We start from the raw sequence: 19,627 nt of genomic DNA, 5'->3' as shown, positions 1-19,627 counted from the left end.
GAAAGCACCAGGGTATCTCAGTTAGTTTGTGTCTGCTTCAGCTCAGGTCATGATCTCTGCTCAGTGGGGAGCCTGTTTCTCCTCTGCCTGCTTTTCCCTCTGCCTGTGCTCTCTGACAAATAAATGAAATCTTAAAACAACAACAACAAAAAAGTGAGTAGATTATTATATACGTCTGCTCACATCTAGGAGACAATGAGCTCACATTAAAAAATATTATGCCCAGGAAGTGGTAAGAATATTCTTTGTCCATTAGTAGTTCCCTTGGTTCCTGAAGACCATGGAACCAGTGTATCAGCCTTGGTTCACACACTTCTGCACAGTTTCACTTAGACCACTGTTCTTTGGGTTCTGTCACACGCCATCAAACTTAACCCTGATATACTATGGGTAAACTTCATGAATGTTTACTGCCCTGCAGCGTAGGTATTTATTATTATTCTTGTTTTTTACAGTTGAAGAAACAGGCTCAGAGGGGCAAGGAATCAGCTTGGGAAAGAGTGAAGTGTCATCATACCAAGACTGGAGAGAGAATGGGCCAGATTATAGGGGATCCCAAATGTTTTCTGAGTGGTGATGGGATAGAATCAGTGTTCAAGAGAGGTTTTCCTCATAGTTCTATGGGGGATGAAGTTGTGACCAACTAAGAAATCATTTTGTTAGTCTAATGACAAGACAAGAGTGTAAAGAGAAAGATGGGGAATAGGTGAGAACCTAGCCAGGTAAAAGTGAGACTTTGTGATCTTTCAAATGTGATGTGGTAGTCAAGATAAATTTTTTTTTTAAAAAGATTTTATTTATTTATTTGACAGACAGAGATAACAAGTAGGCAGAGAGGGAGGCAGAGAGAGAGGTGAAAGCAGGCCCCCCACTGAGCAGAGAGCCCTATGCGGGGCTCCATCCCAGGTCCCTGGGATCATGACCTGAGCCGAAGGCAGAGGCTTTAACCCACTGAGCCACCCAGGCGCCCCAAGATAAATCATTTTTTTGAATGTTATGATTATGTCTAAGAAGACTTAGTGCTTAGTTTTGCACTTTCAAAAATCTGTCAGTTACAATAAATGTTAACAGTAAACATTTGCAGAATGGAGTGCCATATGTTAGTGAAGCACTAACTGTAACTTGTTTCCTTTGGTATTCTCTATGCCTGGGGGTGAATCTTCTGGGTTTTTTTGTTTGTTTTTGAATCTTAACTTCTTACTAAAGTTCTCATGTAGCAACTTTGACAGCTGGCCGTCTCTTAACATTTTTTTTTTTTTTAAGATTTTATTTATTCATGAGAGAGAGAGAGCACAAGCAGGAGGAGGGGAGAGGGAGAGGAAGAAGCAGGCTCCCTGAAGAGCAGGGAGCTCAACAAAGGGGCCCTGTTCCAGGACCCTGGGAGGATCATGACCTGAAGTGAAAGCAGACACTTAACCAACCCAAGTGCTCCTCTCTTAACCATTCTTATCCTTGTTGTCTCTGACTTTTTTCTGCCTCACCTTGATAAGACACATATATAGGCGAATGTATTCAAATTGTGTAACCTAACCCATGCTTGGCACTTGGGGTCTGAATATTTAGCCAAGAGATCGGTTAGTTACCTTATTAAGGCAGATGGCTGCAGACACGGCATTTTGACCAGGTGATATGGGATTATGCTTAGACCCAAGCAGAACAAGATCTAATGCTCTCTGTAATCAGACGGCAACTACTAATAGCCATGCTTGACTTATGGATGGATGATGATAAGAAATGTGAGGACAAGGACAGAAAATTGCAATTTTGAGGGTCTTTGAGAGACGATTTCTAGTAAGAAGACGGTGTTGATTCGTGGTTCTGTAATGTATGTGTTGTGTGACTTAGGGCAAGACACTTCAGCAACGTTCTCGTTTATAAAATGGGTATAAAACATTTAGTGTAAAATTGACTGTTACATGGTAGGGGCTCATAAATGTTTAAGTCTGAATTTTTTATTCCAACTAATTGGCTATTAAATTGGACCAAAATGGATTACATACATAATAGCAACCAAAAATATAAGAATTAGGAAGAATTTCAGCAAGCTAAAAACTGTTTTGAATAAATTGAGACAGCCTATGTTCCTAGATGAGATTAAATATGGTTAATGTCAGTTCTTACACATTAACTTACAGTGTGAGTAAAAGTTTAGTAAAAACAGTTAAGGGAATACTTTTTGGATATGTAAAAGTACTTAAGAAGAACAAAGGGAGGATATATAAAACAGGATTCCAAAGAAGGAGAGTAGGAGATTGGTAAGAAATAGCTCTAAAAATACTAAAACAAAATATTATAATAGTTAAATGAGTAACTTCAATAGTATAGCACAGAAATTAGATAATTAAAAAATGTAATCACTATAAGTCATATTCAATTCATGAGTTTGGAATGTAACAGTTTGGAAAAAACCTAAGTAATGTCTCACCTCATTGTTGGATACTGTTATAAAAAACAACTGTTAAATCAGAAAAAATTTTATTAAATTATTGAATGAGGTTGATTAAATTTTGAAGAGATAGAAGAATACAAAGATAAACACGAAGGGATTTGATTGAAGAAAAATTAAGAGCTTTTGTAAGTTAAAAAAAAAAAGCCTTTGACCAAAATAACAAGGCAAATATTAGGGGGAAAATGGTAGCCAAAAGGATATAGTATCAGTATTAATAATTCAAGGCCTGTAGAAATGGAAAAAACAAACAACTTGCTTGACGTTATTATTTTGGCACATTGAGGATCTATATAAATAAGTTTGTCAAGTTTAACAAATAAAAACTCATAAAAACTGATAAAAGTTTGGATTTTTAGGTATTCTTATCTGAAGATAGAGATAATTATCTGCAGTAAAAATGAACCAATAGTAATTAAAGGCAAAGACAAAATGGATTAACTTTGGTCATTTGATGTTATTTTATTCTATATTATAATTGAAAACAACAACAAAGAGAGTGAAATGGAGCATGTGGGTGGCTTAGTGAATTAAGCATCCAGCTCAGGTCATGATCTCAGGGTCCTGGGATCAACCCCCACTTTGGGTTCCATGTTCAGCGGGGCATCTGCTTGAATTTTCTCTCTCTCTCTCCCTTTGCCCTTCCCCCAGCTCACTCACTCTCAAGTAAATAAATGTTCTTTAAAAAAAAAAAAAAAAAGACACATGAAACAATCTTTATGGCCACTTTTAGGAGGTACACATCTATATTATATCTGTTCTGGCTTACAGTATTAGCCTTTAGCAAGTTGATAAAAGGCAACTGAAAAATTTATGGAGGAGTACAATGTTTCAAGAAATACTAGCGCAATGTATACTTGCTAACAGACCTAATAATATAGCAAAAGTTTATTTTGTTTCTAATTTCAATATTGCTATTAAATAAATTACCAAACAGCCTAAAATTCTTCCTTTTCTTTTTGCCCTCCCACATCCTGCAAAAAAAAAAAAAAAAAAGTACCCCAAAAAAGCAAGCCCTAAATAAATGGTAGTGGTCAACAGATTAGTTAATTGTTAAATAATGGAATGAAATAAAATATGGTCCTTTAGAAAAGATTTTTATTTTCTTGGCACACAGACATAAAAATGACATTTTTAAACTAGATATAGCAGTTGAAGATATATTGGAAATGAATTACAATTCACTAGGTTATAATGTCCACAGATATGATGACAGGTCTCATGTTTCCTCAACTATCTTTGAAACTTTCAAATTATCACAGCATACTGGTTATACTGTAAACTTACTTCTCATGTTAAAGAGTAAGGTTGATCTGGATTAGTGAAAAACCAAGGCACAGAACCATCACCAAAATGTAATATAATGGTACCTCATCCAACATCACTCAGGAATGAAGCATTTTATTTAGGTGTTTTTCAAATGACATTTATCCCTCTAAAGTCTAAAACTGTTATTTTAACTACTTTTGATGAAATAATATCTAACATGCTTTCTTAAACTTTAAAATAGACCATGCAGATAATCACAATGTTCTTTCCCTTACAGTCCTTATTGGAGTATCAACCACTTAATTTTCTAGTACAACATGATACCCTTAAAAATTACTGAGGTGGGTAATTGCCCTTCAACCCAATATGGCTATATTTTAGAAATTGTCAACTTTTTATCTATCTATCTATCCATCCATCCATCCATCCATCCCATTTAACTATCAGCTATTATTTAATTTCATTAAATACATTGGTTTTCAGTTATTTTTCTTACCACATTTAATATAAGAGGTTAAGGTAGAGCAACATAACTGCAAAAAACCTTTGATGACTAATGGTTCACTCTCTCAAGGTAGGTCATTCCTTGTAACTGCAAAGGTTAGAAAATTTATACATTGAGCAATGAAGAAGGAAGGGACATTTGGATACCGATGCATTTATAGATAGTGACCAGACGACTAAATTTGTAGGATTTAATCTGCTTTAGGTTGGGAAACAAAAAAAGTAAGCTGTTAAAACTATTTCTAAAGTAGGGTCAGCTTTGAAGAAGGGTGTGCAGGACACATTAAGTTGTAAGAGCTTTTGAATGTGGGAATCTGACATCTTAAAGTATTCATATATTTTTGCTACCTAGAAGTTTAAGTTACTTGCTTTTCTTATTTTTATTTCTTAGTCATACTGAAGATGGTTGGGTATGTGACCTTTAACCAAGAAAAGTGTTACAGTACCATTATTTTATTAACTATAAATATACAACTGAATAATATTAAATAGTAATGAAAGGATTTTTGCAACTATTTTCTTTCAACTAAAAGTACAGTGGTCTTATTTAAGTGTTTTCTTGAGACAAGAACAGTAAAATGATAAAAATTCCATCTGGAGAATAAAGTATTATTCAAAAATATCAACTCATATAAATGTTAAAAACCTATTTCCTTTTATGACTTCAGAATTATAGTCATGAAAAACTTTTTAAATGATTCTACTGATTTTAAGATAACTACTAAATTCATATATTTTTACTATATTAAGATTGTTCTCAATGCTAAGCTTATGTAGCGTTCAGTTAATAGGAAACTAGCATCCACTCTGACCCATCAATACACTTTTACACATAAACCAAAAATAAGTTTTAGAAAAATTAATTTAGCATGTTTTTCTTCAAAGTTCTCATAAATATGACCAACAAATGCATTTTGAGAATATAAACCATCTCATAGTAGGAAACAGGAACTCAAGATTAATTTTATAAAACTTTTTAGAAAATAAATTCTTAAATGCTTGTTTTTTTCCATACATCCTATGTATGCATCATTAACATAAAATTATGGCATTCATTATATTAAAAACATATTAATATATTAGTGAAATAAAAGCACACAGTGAACATCTGTGCTCCATTTCTGAACATAACATTGTAGATAGATACTCCCATGATTCAATATTTGGTTACTATTTATCAAATGCAGTGTGGAAGGTGCTAGGAATAATACAGTAAAAGGTGAGAGAACATTAGTTAACTATAGCATATTCTGCATGTATTATTACTAAAGAAAATATAATACCACAATTTGAAGATACTTTTCCATTTCTTTCATTATTACATTCTCATATTTCATTTTTACTTATGTACAGTAGATTACATGATTTTTCTTTTTTTCAAACTCAGGATCAAACTCTTTATTCCTAGGTATTTCAAGAATTCTTTCTGAATTCAAAAGAAAAACATCCTTTTGGTTATGATAGTTTTTGTTTCTGATCAAATCAAAAGCTACCTCTGTACATTAAAAAAAAAGAACAAAAGAAAGACCAATGCTTTTGAAGTCTTACCTAACTGGGTATCAATATCCTGTGAATAAGATTTTTTTTAAATGATTCAAGCCTGTGCATATAAAACATTTACATTATACTTTGACCTTGCACTCCATAATATAAGTGACTGCATATTTAATACATATCCATGAATCAACTATAAGTCATAAAGTGTTTCAAGAACAGTAGCAATTGACCAGGCTTGTGTTTCACAGCTGAACGGACAGTACTGGCCATTCTCATTGGTCAGTTCAGGAAGTCCTTTCCAAGGGGATCTTAAAAAAAAGAAAAGACATTTCATGAGATATAACACATAAATTGTTTGTATTAATGAAATAGGCAATACACTTGGTGCTTTTTTCTTCTAGTACAGTGAAACAATCATATGTAGTCATTTGCTACAAAATAAAACAGATATCCTTATGATCTATGTATAAACAATTTAGATTGAAATTATTCTTTCAGGGGTGCCTGGGTGGTTCAGTCATCTAAGCGTCTGCTTTCAGCTCAGGTCAAGATCCCAGGACTTCCATATCAGGCTCCCTGCTCAGCAGGAAGTCTGCTTCTCCCTCTCCCTGTCGCTCCCCCTGCTTGTGATCTCTCTCTAGCTATCTCTCTCTCTGTGTCAAATAAATAAATAAAATTAAATTTTTTTTTTTTTTTTTTTAAGTAATCTCAACCCCTTGGGCTTGGACTCAACCCCAAGACTAAGAGTCACATACTCTATGGACTGAACCAGCCAACTGCCCCGGGATCTGGGCTTTTAAATAATATTCTTCATAAATACAACAAACAAACAAACAAACAAAAAAGTAAACAAACCAGGGATAGAGAATTGCCCAACTAGACTGGGGCAGGGAAAGTAAAAGATGAGCTTAAAACATTTTATTGGGCCAGAAAGCAAAGGTCTTCCACTTCTGACAAACATCAAATAGCACAGACAGTATTTCCCTCCTGCCTGAAACAATCAAAATACTGGACAAGGAATATGAAGCAATAATCTTCAAGATACTGGATATTAGGCAACAAAGAACAGTGATCCCTAGGAAATGAGAAAAAAAATGAAGGAAGCCCTATGACTACCATACCTTACAGCCTGAAGGGAGTTTCCAGGACTTGGCACAGGGAAGAGAACACAGGTAGAGCCTGGCAGACTCCTTGAGAGTCCAGGAAAAACACTAGAATTTTCAGGACAGAGTACAAAAAAGGATAGAACTCTGGAGATATGCAGAGGGGCCCACTCAAGTATTCACCTACCAGTCAGTCAACACACACAAGGAAACTAATGAAAGACGGGGAAGGAAACGAACAAAAGATGGGGAAAGAACCTCCTGAAGGAATTAAAGTAGTACCTGACATTTACACAGGGTCAGCAACAGTGCTTATTTCCACCAGCCAGGTTTGAAAACTTAATAATTTTAGGGATATGGGATAGAGAACTCAGATGGGCCATGACTCATTAGTGGAGAATAATTAGCCCTCGACTAAATGCTGCTCTAGCCAGGCCTAACAAAGCTTAAAATCAGGGGCGCCTAGGTGGTTCAGTCAGTCATGCATCTGCCCTCAGCTCAGGTCATGATCCCAGATTCCTGGGAAAAGGCCCTGCATGGGGCTCCCTACTAAGCAGAGAGCTGCTTCCTCCTCTCCCTTTGCCACTGCCCCTGCCTGTGTGCTCTTTCTCTCCCTCTGTTGAACAAATGAAATTTTAAAAACTTTTTTTTTAAAAAGCTTAAAATCAAAACCTGAAAGGATCAAACTGTTTCCAAATAATTTAACTGCATTCCAAAACAAAGTTAAGATTATTTATAGAAATACAAAAAAATCTAATACCAAGCAAGGTAAAATTCATAGCTGGACTCCAATAAAACACCAGCAGGTGATAAGTAGGATAATACAACCCATAAGAAGAGAATAATCATAAGTGAAACTAACCCAGATATCAATTAGCAGACAAAGACATTAAAATAATTATTGGAACTGTATTCTATATGTTAAAAATATTCAGCAGAGACATGGAAGATATAAAAAAGACTGAAATCAAACTTCAAAAGATAAAACTACAATGTATAAAATAAAAAAAAATACTTAATGGAAATAGTGGCAGATTAGATAGAAGGATGATAGCAGATTACCAGTCAAAACAATGCAAGACTTCAATGCACTGAAAGAAAAAAAGTTGTCAACCTTTAATTCTAAGTACAACAAAAATATCTTTCAAAAATAAAGGCAAAGGGTGCCTGGGTGGTTCAATGGGTTAAAGCCTCTGCCTTTGGCTTGGGTCATGATGTCAGGGTCCTGGGATTGAGCCCCACAACAGCCTCTCTGCTCGGCAGGGAGACTGCTTCCTCCTCTCTCTCTCTCTCTTTCTGCCTGCCTCTCTGTCTACTTGTGATCTCTATCTGTTGAATAAATAAATAAATAAAAAATCTTTTTTAAAAAAGGCAAAATAAAGACTTTCCTGGCAATATAAGAGCTTAAAGAATTTATCGTGAGCAGGCTTGCACTATAAGACATGAGAGAGGAATTCCTTAGGCAAAAGAAAATTATACCAGACAGAAACAGAGATATTCACAAACAGGTGAACACTGGAAACAGCAACTATATGAGTAGTTGTATAAGACCTTTTTCTGTATTATTTACATATCTTTAAAAAATAACTGACAGCATAAACAAAAAGTAGTAACAATATTGTGGGGGAACTATAACATATGCAAAGCAAAATAGATTACAATAATAGCACAAACGCCTGAAAGGGAGAAGTGGAACTATACTATTATAAGAATCTTAAAATTATTATTATTATTATTATTCATTATTCTTATACTATACCTGAAGATAAACCATGATAAGTTAAAGATGTATATATAAACCTAAAGCAACAATTTTAAAAAGTAACAAATTAGCCAACAAAAGAGATAAAATGGAATAAATATATACTGAATAATAAGTATCCAGTACAAAAGAAGTAGAAAAGAGGAAAAAGATAACAAAAATTAAAATAAACAGAAAAAAATAGATTTATACTTAACCATATAAATAATCACATTAAGTGTAAAGGGTCTAAACTTTCCAACTAAAAGTCAGAGATTATCAAGCTGCATTAAAAAAAGCAAGATTGCCATTATATGCTGTTATGTACAAGAAACCTACCTTAAACATAAAGACACAAATAGGTCAAAAGTAAAGAATGAAAAAATATATACCATGGTAACAATCAAAAGAAATCTGAAATGCTTATATTAATATAAAACAAAGTAAACTCTGAAGCAAAGATAGATTGCCTGTGATAAAAATGGTCATTTCATAATAAAAGAGGGTCAATTCACGAAACGAACAAAATAATCCTAAACACTTACGCACCTAATAATAAGTTTTCAAAATACATGAAGCAAAATATGATACAGCTGCAAGGAGAAATAGACATCTGTAATTATAGTAGGAGATGTCAATACTATTCTCTAGGTAATTCATAGAACAAGTAGATGGAAATTCGTAAGTACATTGTACAACACTATCAAACAACTTGACCTAGTTGACATTTATAGAACATTCCACCCAAGGACACCAGAATACACATCACCCCCCGCCCCGCCCACTGGAAAATGGATTAGTAACCTAGACAGAACATATTCTGAGCCTTAGAACAAGTATCAGTAAGTTTAGAAGGATTAGCATCATATAAAGTATATATTCTGACTACAATGGAATTAACTTTGAAACCAGTAACAGAAACACCTCTGGAAAATGCCTCAATATTTGAAAGCTAAATAACACCATTCTAAATAACCCATGGGTCAAAGAAAAATCAAAGGGTAAAGTAGAAAGTATTTTCAACTGAATGAAAATAAAAACACAACAAACCAGAATTTGTGGGATACTGTTGATTTAGTATTTAATGGGAAGTTTATAGCATTAAGTCCTTTATTAGATAAGAAGAAAGGTCTTTAAGTCAATGACCTCAACTTTTACCTTACATTAGAGAAAGACAAAAAATTGAACCTAAAGTAAGCAGAAGAAGAGAATAATAAAGAGCAGAGTAGAAATCAATAAAACAAAACCCAGAAACAATTGAAAAAAATCAATAAAGCAAAAAATTGGTTCTTTAAGAAGAGCAATAAAATGGATAAACTTTCTAGCCAGGCAGAACAGGAAAAAAAGAGAGAAAATACAACTTACCAGTATCAAGAATGAGAATGTTGATATTGCTACAGATTCCACAGATAATTAAAAGAGTAACAATTCACTTTAGATAAAACCATTTCTTAAATTGTAACAAGTATTTTTGAACTATCTATTTAATCATGACAGAAAATAATGAGATATTACCATAATACAGAGGAAGAAATTTATTTCAGAGTGGTTAAGTAATTTGTTCCAAGTTACATGTAAAGTAAGTAACAAGGACAAATTTGAAATCCAGTCTGGACCCAAAGCTCACACCTGAAGCTAGTATGCTATCAAAAGTAGCTATTAGGAAATGGTAAGATATAAAAAAGCAAAGATAGTTTGAGAAAAAACTGTAGAAAGTAAGGAATCTGCATTTCATTTTGTAGGCAATAGGGAATTACTGAATAAACATAAGACTAAAATTGTGAGAGTTATATTTCAAGCAAATTAATCTTGTTTGAGGTAATATGACAAGATGGAGAGAGGGGAGACTGGAAGTATGGAGGCTATTGCCTAGTTCAGAGAAAAGGCTCTGAGTTACAAGTTAGGCAGCAGCAAGAGCAAAGAAGATGGGCTGTTAGAAGGCAGAATATAACAGAATCAAGTCTTGGCAACTAACTGGATGTTCTGGAGAAGTAATGAGGTAAAATTCAAAAGTAACTGGGATGTTTGAGCTTGCAGATCATGCATAATGGTAATACCATAACAGCAGTGGGAAGAAAATCATGTGTGGGAGAAGATGAGTGAGGGCAGAAAGACATCCAAGGTAAGAAGTGTATCAGGTAGTTTAAAAGTAGTAGTGAACCTTATGAGAGAATTCAAAATTTGCTAGAGAATGAAGACATGGGATAGATGAAATATAACAGGAGAAGATGTAGATTTAAAAAAAAGGAAGATTAAGGACAGATTTTTGGAGAATGAACATAGGTGCCAGGAAGAAAAGCCAGAACAACAGTAAATGGAGATAATAGTGTAGTAGTTAAGAGCACACCTATGAAGCAGGTTGCTTAGAGTTTAGTAACAGCTCTAGCAGATTACTTGCCATTTGACTTTGTAGAAATTACTTAACTTTCTTAGCTTCATTTATAAAATGGAGATAACTAATAATAGCTCATAGCGAAGTTAGTATCCCGTCCACATGACATGTACTAACTAACATATTAATCCTCAAAACAATCATGGTACATCCATTATATGAGGAATCAGGCCAGAGAAGTGAAGTAACCTGCCCATGGTGACACACCTAGAGAGTGGAGAAGTGAATAATAATAATAATAATAATAATAGGATAATCATAATGATAATAGCTATTTTATATAGTTTCTGGATTAAATGAGTGGTGTCATCTAAATGCATTTAGAACAATGCCTGGAACACAGTAAGTACTCAATAAGTATTATTTCCTATTATTATAATTGTTATTAGCATGAGGTAAACAAGGGAAACCTAATACAGATGGCATAAGGTTTTTTATGAAAGAAGAAAGCAACAACTTCAAATACTATAGGCAGGTCAAAGAAGAGAAATGAAAGGAAGTCATGGGATCCGGGAATGAGAAAGGATCTTGTTGAAGGGGTGCCTTCGTGACTCAGTCAGTTAAGCATCTAACTCTTGGTTTTGGCACAGGTCAAGATCCCAGGGTTGTGAGATCGAGCCCTGCTTTGAGCTCTGGGGAGTCTGCTTGTCACTCTCTGACCCCCTGCTCCTCCCCTACCTAATATAAATAGAATCTTTTAAAAAAAAAAAAGAAGAAGAAGAAGAAAAGCAAAGGAAGTTTCTTGTTCTTATTGAGTGGTCAGAAAGCAAAAGGAATGAGGCTACTCCTATAGGAAGTGTGCTGAGAAGGAAACAGAATGCTAGGACACAGCTAGAAGTAGGAATGGTATGAATGGACTTTATTTTAGGATGGGCTGACAAATTTCTTTCTAGCTTAAGAAGAAAGAATCAAGTGGAATACCAAGAAAGGATAATTAGTAGAGCAAGATCATGGAACAGGTGGGAGGGATGGGATCATGGGTAAAGTAGGAGAGTGATCCCTGCAGTGCAAGATGTTTTTACTTCTCACGGACAAAAGAAAGAAAAATAAATGCAAACAATGATAAATACTGTGGGGCAATAAAGAGAAGATGTAAGAATGTTCACATAACATACAATCAGACTCAATTTCTAGATGAGGAACAAGAATTATGAAAGGGTTGGGTTTTCTGTGACTACATTCAAGTGAATAAAATCAAATTTTGAAAACAATATTCATGGTGATAGATGGCAGCCCTTTGTGTTTGTATAATCAAGGAGATAAAATTTATGCTGTTTATGCATAATTATTCTGAGCAACAAGCTGTACATATACAGGCATACCTTGTTTTATTGTGCTTTGCTTTACCGCACTTTGTAGACACTGTGTTTTTTACAAACTGAAGGTCTGTGGCAACCCAGCATCAAGCAAGTCTATTATAGGCACCATTTTTCCAGCAGCATTTGCTCACTTTGTCTATGTAATATTTTGGTATTTCTCACAGTATTTCAAACTTCATTATTATTGTATTTGTTATGGTGATCTGTGGTCAGTGATTATGATTTGTTGAAAGCTCAGATGATAGCAGTTTTTAGCAATAAAACACTTTTAAATTAAGGTATGTACATTGGTTTCTTTAGACATAATGCTATGGCATATTAAATAGACCACAGTACAGTGTAAATGTAATTTTGACATGCACTGGGAAACCGAATAGTTTATTTGACTCACTTTACTGTGATTTTTGCTATACTGCGGTGGTCTGGAACTGAACCCACACTATCTCCAAGGCATGCCTATATTTAGGTTTAATCTAGAATTTGGGAAATTAGGATAGCTTTTGACTATATATATATATATATATATATATATATATATATATATATAAAATCTTACAAAGACACATAACTCTGACACTATCTTTAATAGTTATGACAAAGGAGGTGACAAATGGATTTGAAATAATAGTAAAAACCAACCCTGATATTTTAATTATAGTAAAACATTTCTGAAAATTATTCAGAAATTTATTTTTAATTTATTTTTAAATTAGTCTAAATAAAAAATTAACATACAGTATATTAGTTTCAGTTATACAATAGAATAATCCAGCATTCTAAACATTACTTAGTGCTTATTAAAGTAAGTGTATTTCTAATCCTTTTCACCTATTTCACTCATCCTTCCCCTGCACCTCCCCCCTGACGACCACATATGTCTTTAAATCATTTAACTCAAAGGGCCCGGCCCGAAAACTTTTCATTTTTGTGTTTATTCTGTTTTAGTCATACTCCCAAATATCCACTGTATTTAAAAAATCAGACTATTCCACATGTATAAATCATGCAATATCATCTTCAAATTAAAATAAATAGCAACCTAAAATAATTAAAGGAAGGTGACAATTATATCATTGAACTTGTCATACTAAATAAGAGTAAAGCTTTCAAATTTCACTGGGATACCTAGAGTATACGGAAATGAATTTTAAGGGGTTATTTACCTAACATCTAATAAACTGACTAAACACTAGTTATGGAAATTACATGACCCCTGATGACTTACCTCTCAAGATGAACATAGTGTCGGGAAAGAATGTTTTTAACCAAAAACACAGTCTTGGCATTAGCCTCAGGACCCATCAATTTGGAAAAATATAATTTTGCACGAAGAAAATACCCAACGGGCCACAGCCACTCCTAAAAAAGGGTGATTTAAAAGTAAAGAAAAAAAAAAGAGCTGTGAATACCTTTAAAGCTATTTGAAAAATAACTTCAACTGAAAACTCTGAAAAGAGAATGAAATTCTTACAGGTCCTTGGTGATAATTGAAACCTTTAGCAAGATTGTAGTTGTCATTGTCTAAGGCATTGTCATAAATTCCACAGTAAACCATATCACTGCAAAATGATTGAAATTTAGGTTAGAAAAAGATCAGCTATTACACAAGAAGCATTAGAAAGATTTTTCAATAGCAAAAGTAAGAGAAATAATAAAATTATTTTGTCTTCCAAATCTATAGAATAAGCTCATCATCTATCTAACCTTAAATTAGTATATACTGGGTTTAGAATACTTTTGGTTTTTTTTTAACAACCCATTTAAAAAATTAATTAATTAGCTAATTAACTAATTTCTAAGTAAACTCTACATCCAATGTGGGTCTTGAACTCATGACCCTGAAATCAAGAGTCACACGCCCTACTGACTGAGCCAGCCCAGCACCTCCAGAATACTTTAACAATGTGTTAGGAAATGATTAACAAATAGTTACTGGCTAATAAAGAAAAAAGATATATATATAAAATAAAATAAAAAAATATAAAATATATATAGTATTCAGGTATCTTGCCTTCAAGGAGTTAGTCTGACACTAAATATTGGTTAAAGTCAATTATTTCACTAAGCTTCTCATATACTGATGGTGACTAAAATACACACAAAATAATCTGAATTAGTAAACATTAAAGATACAGTTTCATTAATTATTATATATAAGAAAGGTTTTTTTTTTAATATTTTATTTATTTATTTGACAGACAAAGATCACAAGTAGGCAGAGAGGCAGGCAGAGAGAGAGAGTCCGAGGAAGCAGGCTCCCTGCTGTGCAGAGAGCCCGATGCGGGGCTCGATCCCAGGACTCTGGGATCATGACCTGAGCTGAAGGCAGAGGCTTTAACCCACTGAGCCACCCAGGTGCCCAAGGTTTTTTTTTTTTTTTTTTTTTTAAGATTTTATTTATTTATTTGATAGAGAGAGAGAGATCACATGTAGGCAGAGAAGCAGGCAGAGAGAGAGGGAAGCGGGCTCCCCACTGAGCAGAGAGCCTGATGTGGAACTCAATCCTAGGACCCTGAGATCACGGCCTGAGCCGAAAGCAGAGGCTTAACCCACTGAGCCACCCAGACGCCCAGAAAGGTTGTTTTTTTAAACTTGTCCATGATGTTATTTTAAAACTAACTAAAATTGGAAAAAGTTTTTTTTAAAAAACCTAATTAAAATAGATACTTATCAAATTACAAATAGCAACCAAATAGACATAGAAAATTTATATACTTACAAACTTAACAAACTATTACAAACTTACAAAGACACATAATACAGATATGTTTTTGTAGACATAAAGACAGATAATACAAGACAGTTATCTGTAGTCAGTTTAATAAATTACCACTTTTTTTCTTTTAGTGAGAGGCAGAACTTGTTACATGAGTAAGCTTTAACTGTGGGTTCCAGTGGTTCCTAACACCCCTGAAATTATGAAGAACACCTCAGAATATAGATACATACAAAAAGTCTGGATCTCAGGACTGAAATGAGTACACAGTAAATTAGGAAAATTCTACAAAGGTAAGGATACTATATAGAAAAGGGGATCTGTCATATATTGATATAGAAAGTAAATTAATGTTGGGTATCAAGCTTTAAAGGAAAACAACCAAAGACAAACAGGAAGGTCATGAGAAACTCAAGAAAAAACAAAAGTTGGAAAAGAAAAGAAATATAAAATGGCATAAACACATAATCAAAATAAAAACAAAGTCAATGGTTTAAATAAAAACAGTGGGGTAATTATATAGAAAGGATGGAAATGGTTAGTAGTAAGGTGAGGAGAGAGTTACTCTTTTATCTGTCATCATTAGAAGTGATCAATTAATGTCTAATATTTTTTAAAAACTCAAGAAACATCTGTACACACATAGTATTTAGAAATATGGAGGGAAATACTGGGAGTTAACAACTTGGAAAATAAAGACTGTCTCTAAGGAGACAATATGTCTATACTTCCAATGTCCTTAATAATCATGTATTACTTTTACAACCAGAAAACAATAGGCATTAGGAAATATTCATAATGTATTAGTTTTATAAGCTTAAAACTCTTATTGATTACACAATATAGGACAAGCATTATGAACACTGATATTTAATGAAGATACAGCTGGTATTTTTAAAAACTCTGTTTGAATGCAATTTTAGAGAGTGTGCTGACAACCAAAAAAATTAGGGCTGAGGCAATATAATAGCAACAACATTCTTAATACTTATACTCCAATTTACTCTGGGTCAAAAGTTTTCATGCCAAGATTAAATATAATTAAATATAATTATTTATTATATACCGTATGAACAACATTCTTAAGACTTATATTTTAACTTACTCTGGATCCAAAGTTTTCATGCCAAGGGGACCAAGCAATTTTTTTTCTGCAATCTCCAGAGCTTTCCATGCTTTTTCTGCAGTAAAGAGCTCAGGGGCCTAATGAATGTCAAAAACAAATATTCAAACTTTCGAAGTTCACAAAAGAATTAGTTTTCACCCACAGTGGAACATAAACTATTCGTAAACTTGGAAATGAAAACAATTTAAAAATTTAGTGTGGGTCGAATTGGTTTTGAGCACAGATGCCTAACCAGATCTAATGCTATGGGGCTGACTCAGAAGCACTGTTCTTGGCCTTAGAAGGTAGGAAAGCTGCTAGAGGTGATTATTTCCTTGTGTCATTTTAAGAACGTGTATGAGCTCCAAAAGGAAGTTGCCACAGCTACAATGAAGGCAGAGCACATTTAAACGCATCTAATTCATTTTTCAGAAGATTTATAATAGCTTCCTTTAAGTGTATCTGGTAATTGTTTTTTGATTTTGGGGTTATAGAGAAATACAGAAATACTTGCATTCTAACAGCATGAGTAAATTTATTTGTGATACGGAGAAGGAGAGAAAGCATATTTAGTACTCTTTTCGATAAGGCAGAAACAGCTAAGCAGGCACAGAAGGGCACACACCTTCTCTGTTTTACTGTCCTTATAGTCTACCTTTAGACTAAGTAGAGATAAAATGGAGTATAGAGTTCCTAGCTAGATAGAACACATTACAGCAATACAATGAAGGAAACAGAGTAGGATATGAAGCTACTCACATTAATTCACCAGTCTAAAGCTTCCCAACTAGGTGTTGAGGTACTACTGGTCATTGCACAGGTGTGCCGAAATACCCAGGCCTTCAGCTTTCCAGGCAGAGGGCGGGCCCGTGGCTAACTGAAGCAGTTGGACCTGGCACCACTACCCTAATCCATTTTGTTCAGTATTTGCTGTACAATACCATTATTTTCTATGTATGCTATCATACGAAAAACATTGGGAAGCACTTTAGTAGTTGTCATCTGTTATTTTCTGTTTTTTGATGCCAGATGTTGTAGGCTAAGGGTGGTATGCACAACACTTTATTAATTTAGAAAGACTGTATTAAACTAGCTAGTAAACAGTATGCTTTTTGGCAAGTAAATGAATTTGAAAACAAATGGGAATAAAAAACTAAATATACTCTAAATAAATAAATAAAATCTTTAAATATACTCTATCACAACATTTCTGAAATTTGAAAATAACAATTCACTTACTACAACCATTGCTATGGTAAAATTAGGCCTGAGTTGATAGTCACACCAAGGGCTTGAAGCTCCATAACTATCTTTGTATATGCCACGTTTGTGAACCAGATTAGGATGCTTTTCATTAGAATCTGAAGGGTCTTCTGATACATGAAACAACTTTTCAAAGTTGGCTTGTATTTTTCTGTTCCACTCCTCATAGGAGACTGTCACAACCTTTCCTGAAACATGAGAAAAGACTTGGCAGTTTTAAGCATTCAAAGAAAGCCATATATTTAGTTACAGCCGAAGAGTCATATTTAGGCAATAAATCATCCACTTTTTAAAAGTATCAGGGTCTTCTGAAGGACAACAGCCTGAAATTTAAAATTATTGTTCATTGTATTACCAGGAAGGATTAGACTCCATCAAATGATCCCTGATTTGTCTTTGTATCACTCTTAACATGTTTGATAAAGTTACATGTATGGTGCACTTGAAATGAGGCTAGTCTGAATTGAGAAGTGCCAGAAGTGTAAAATATATACTGGATTTCAAAGAAAATAGTCCTCTCACAAAAGAATGCAAAGCAGCTCATGAATAATTTCATGCTGATTACATGCTGAAATAACATTTAGCATATATTGAATTAATAAAATATATTATCATAATCAATCTCCCCTATTTCGGTCTACTTTTTAGAATGAGAGTACTAGAAAATTTAAAATTATATATGTGGCTGAAAAAGATCATATATATGGCTCAAATTATATTTCTTTTGCATAGCACAGTTGTAGAAAAAGAGATGTAAAGATTTCATAAGTGTTCACAAAAATGAAACTTGCTCACAGTCACATTAAGGACAAAGAAAAGCACATTTAGGCAGTAACTATGATGCTTGTCATATCTCAGGTCAAAGTTGCTGCAAAAATTAGTCACCAGGTTTGTTACAATTTTATACAAGGAAATTAACGTTTTTTCTTTCTTCTTAATCTTAAGGGTTTCTAATATTAGTTCATAGACTCAAATGATGATTACACAGATTAAGATTACAGACAGTATATTCAAAGTTTCTTTTTAAATAAAATAAACAGCTTACCATGTTTTTTTACTGTGACTTCATGATAAGGGAAAATTCTTTTTTTGGATAATTCCAGCAACCAACGGACAGCAGATTTACTCAGGCCCACAATTTCCACAGCAGACCCATCTCTAAAATTAAAATAAATTTTGTTCTGTGAGTTGGAGTCATTTAAGCACTACTTAAAGGGCATTCAATAAAAAATTTTGATGAATTATATACTATAAAAATAATTATCTATAAAAAACCCTCACTTTATGGAAATGTATACTACATATATAAGAAATCACTCCTCTTACTATTTTGCCATTGCTTACCTTCTTAACAATTAAAAAAAGTTCTATGAAGTGGAATGGTGATTATGGAGTTAAAGGAGATGGCAGCTGGAAAAGGTAGGGGTGAGGAACCAGAGAATACTGAAATACAGCACCAGAGAAAAGATAGCAAACATGGGATATAAGGCTGGATAAAGCCAGGGAAGATACACATAATCTGAAAGCCCATTTTTAAGAAAAATGAAAGGGAAGTATAAGAAGAACTAATAATGTACCAAAATAAACATGTTTTAAAAACAATTTGCAAAGCATGTAACGACACATAAAATTAAATGATATTTTTCACAAGTCTGACTGAAGATAAAATTTGGAATAAGAAAATAGTTTCTCAGACTTGATACTTTTTTTTTTACTTAATTAATTTTTCATTTTTTTAAAGTAGATCCTGATATCAAGACCTGAGCTAATATCAAGAGCCAAATGCTTAACCAACTGAGCCCTCTGGGCACTCCTAGTATGTAGTATTAAGCATTTAAAACTATAAAAAGAAATGATGGGATAAAAGATTAAAAAAAATTGGGGGGAAAAGGGTTCAGAAATTAAAAGTATTCCATAAAGAACAGGATTTGGGCATTTTCTACATTTATAAAAGATGGGCATAATGAAATATTTACAATGAAAGCAGTTCAGGTTAAGATAAGATCTTAATGACAGGGATAATGAATCACAAAACTTTCCTTTGAGGTCCTTGTAGAGAATCACCCATGAGAACTTCCAGAAAACAACAAAGAGCTTTACTTGATGACTTGTAACAAGAGAGTTATATTGTAGGAGAGAAAGGAGTGAGTGGAAGAGAAGTAGGAGGGAGGAAGGGAGCTTTTGACTGATTGACTTTTTATAAATATCATTTATTTATTTATTTGAGAGAGAGAGAGAGAGAGAGAGTGTGCACTCGTGTGTGAGTCTGTGA

At 33.7% G+C, this 19,627-nt stretch overlaps 1 protein-coding gene across 2 annotated transcripts in view; it reads right to left on the bottom strand.

The window, feature by feature from the left end:
* Positions 1 to 3,526: 3,526 nt before the first annotated feature.
* Positions 3,527 to 19,627, bottom strand: part of AGL (amylo-alpha-1, 6-glucosidase, 4-alpha-glucanotransferase) — a 79,703-nt gene continuing 63,602 nt past the window's right edge. For both annotated transcript variants that reach the window (XM_032867207.1, XM_032867208.1), the window contains exons 29-34: positions 18,401 to 18,513; positions 17,332 to 17,543; positions 16,093 to 16,190; positions 13,743 to 13,830; positions 13,497 to 13,630; positions 3,527 to 6,024 (exon numbers count right to left, since the gene is read on the bottom strand). In XM_032867207.1, the coding sequence (XP_032723098.1) occupies positions 5,907 to 6,024; positions 13,497 to 13,630; positions 13,743 to 13,830; positions 16,093 to 16,190; positions 17,332 to 17,543; positions 18,401 to 18,513 (763 nt within the window). In that variant the 3' untranslated portion in view covers positions 3,527 to 5,906. The remainder of the gene's footprint in view (positions 6,025 to 13,496; positions 13,631 to 13,742; positions 13,831 to 16,092; positions 16,191 to 17,331; positions 17,544 to 18,400; positions 18,514 to 19,627) is intronic.

Source organism: Lontra canadensis, unplaced genomic scaffold (genome assembly GCF_010015895.1).
Source record: "Lontra canadensis isolate GAN:19392208 unplaced genomic scaffold, GSC_riverotter_1.0 scaffold33, whole genome shotgun sequence".
NCBI lineage: Eukaryota > Metazoa > Chordata > Mammalia > Carnivora > Mustelidae > Lontra > Lontra canadensis.
The sequence above is the reverse complement of the archived record's forward strand: the minus strand, read 5'-3'. Positions and strand labels throughout refer to the sequence as shown.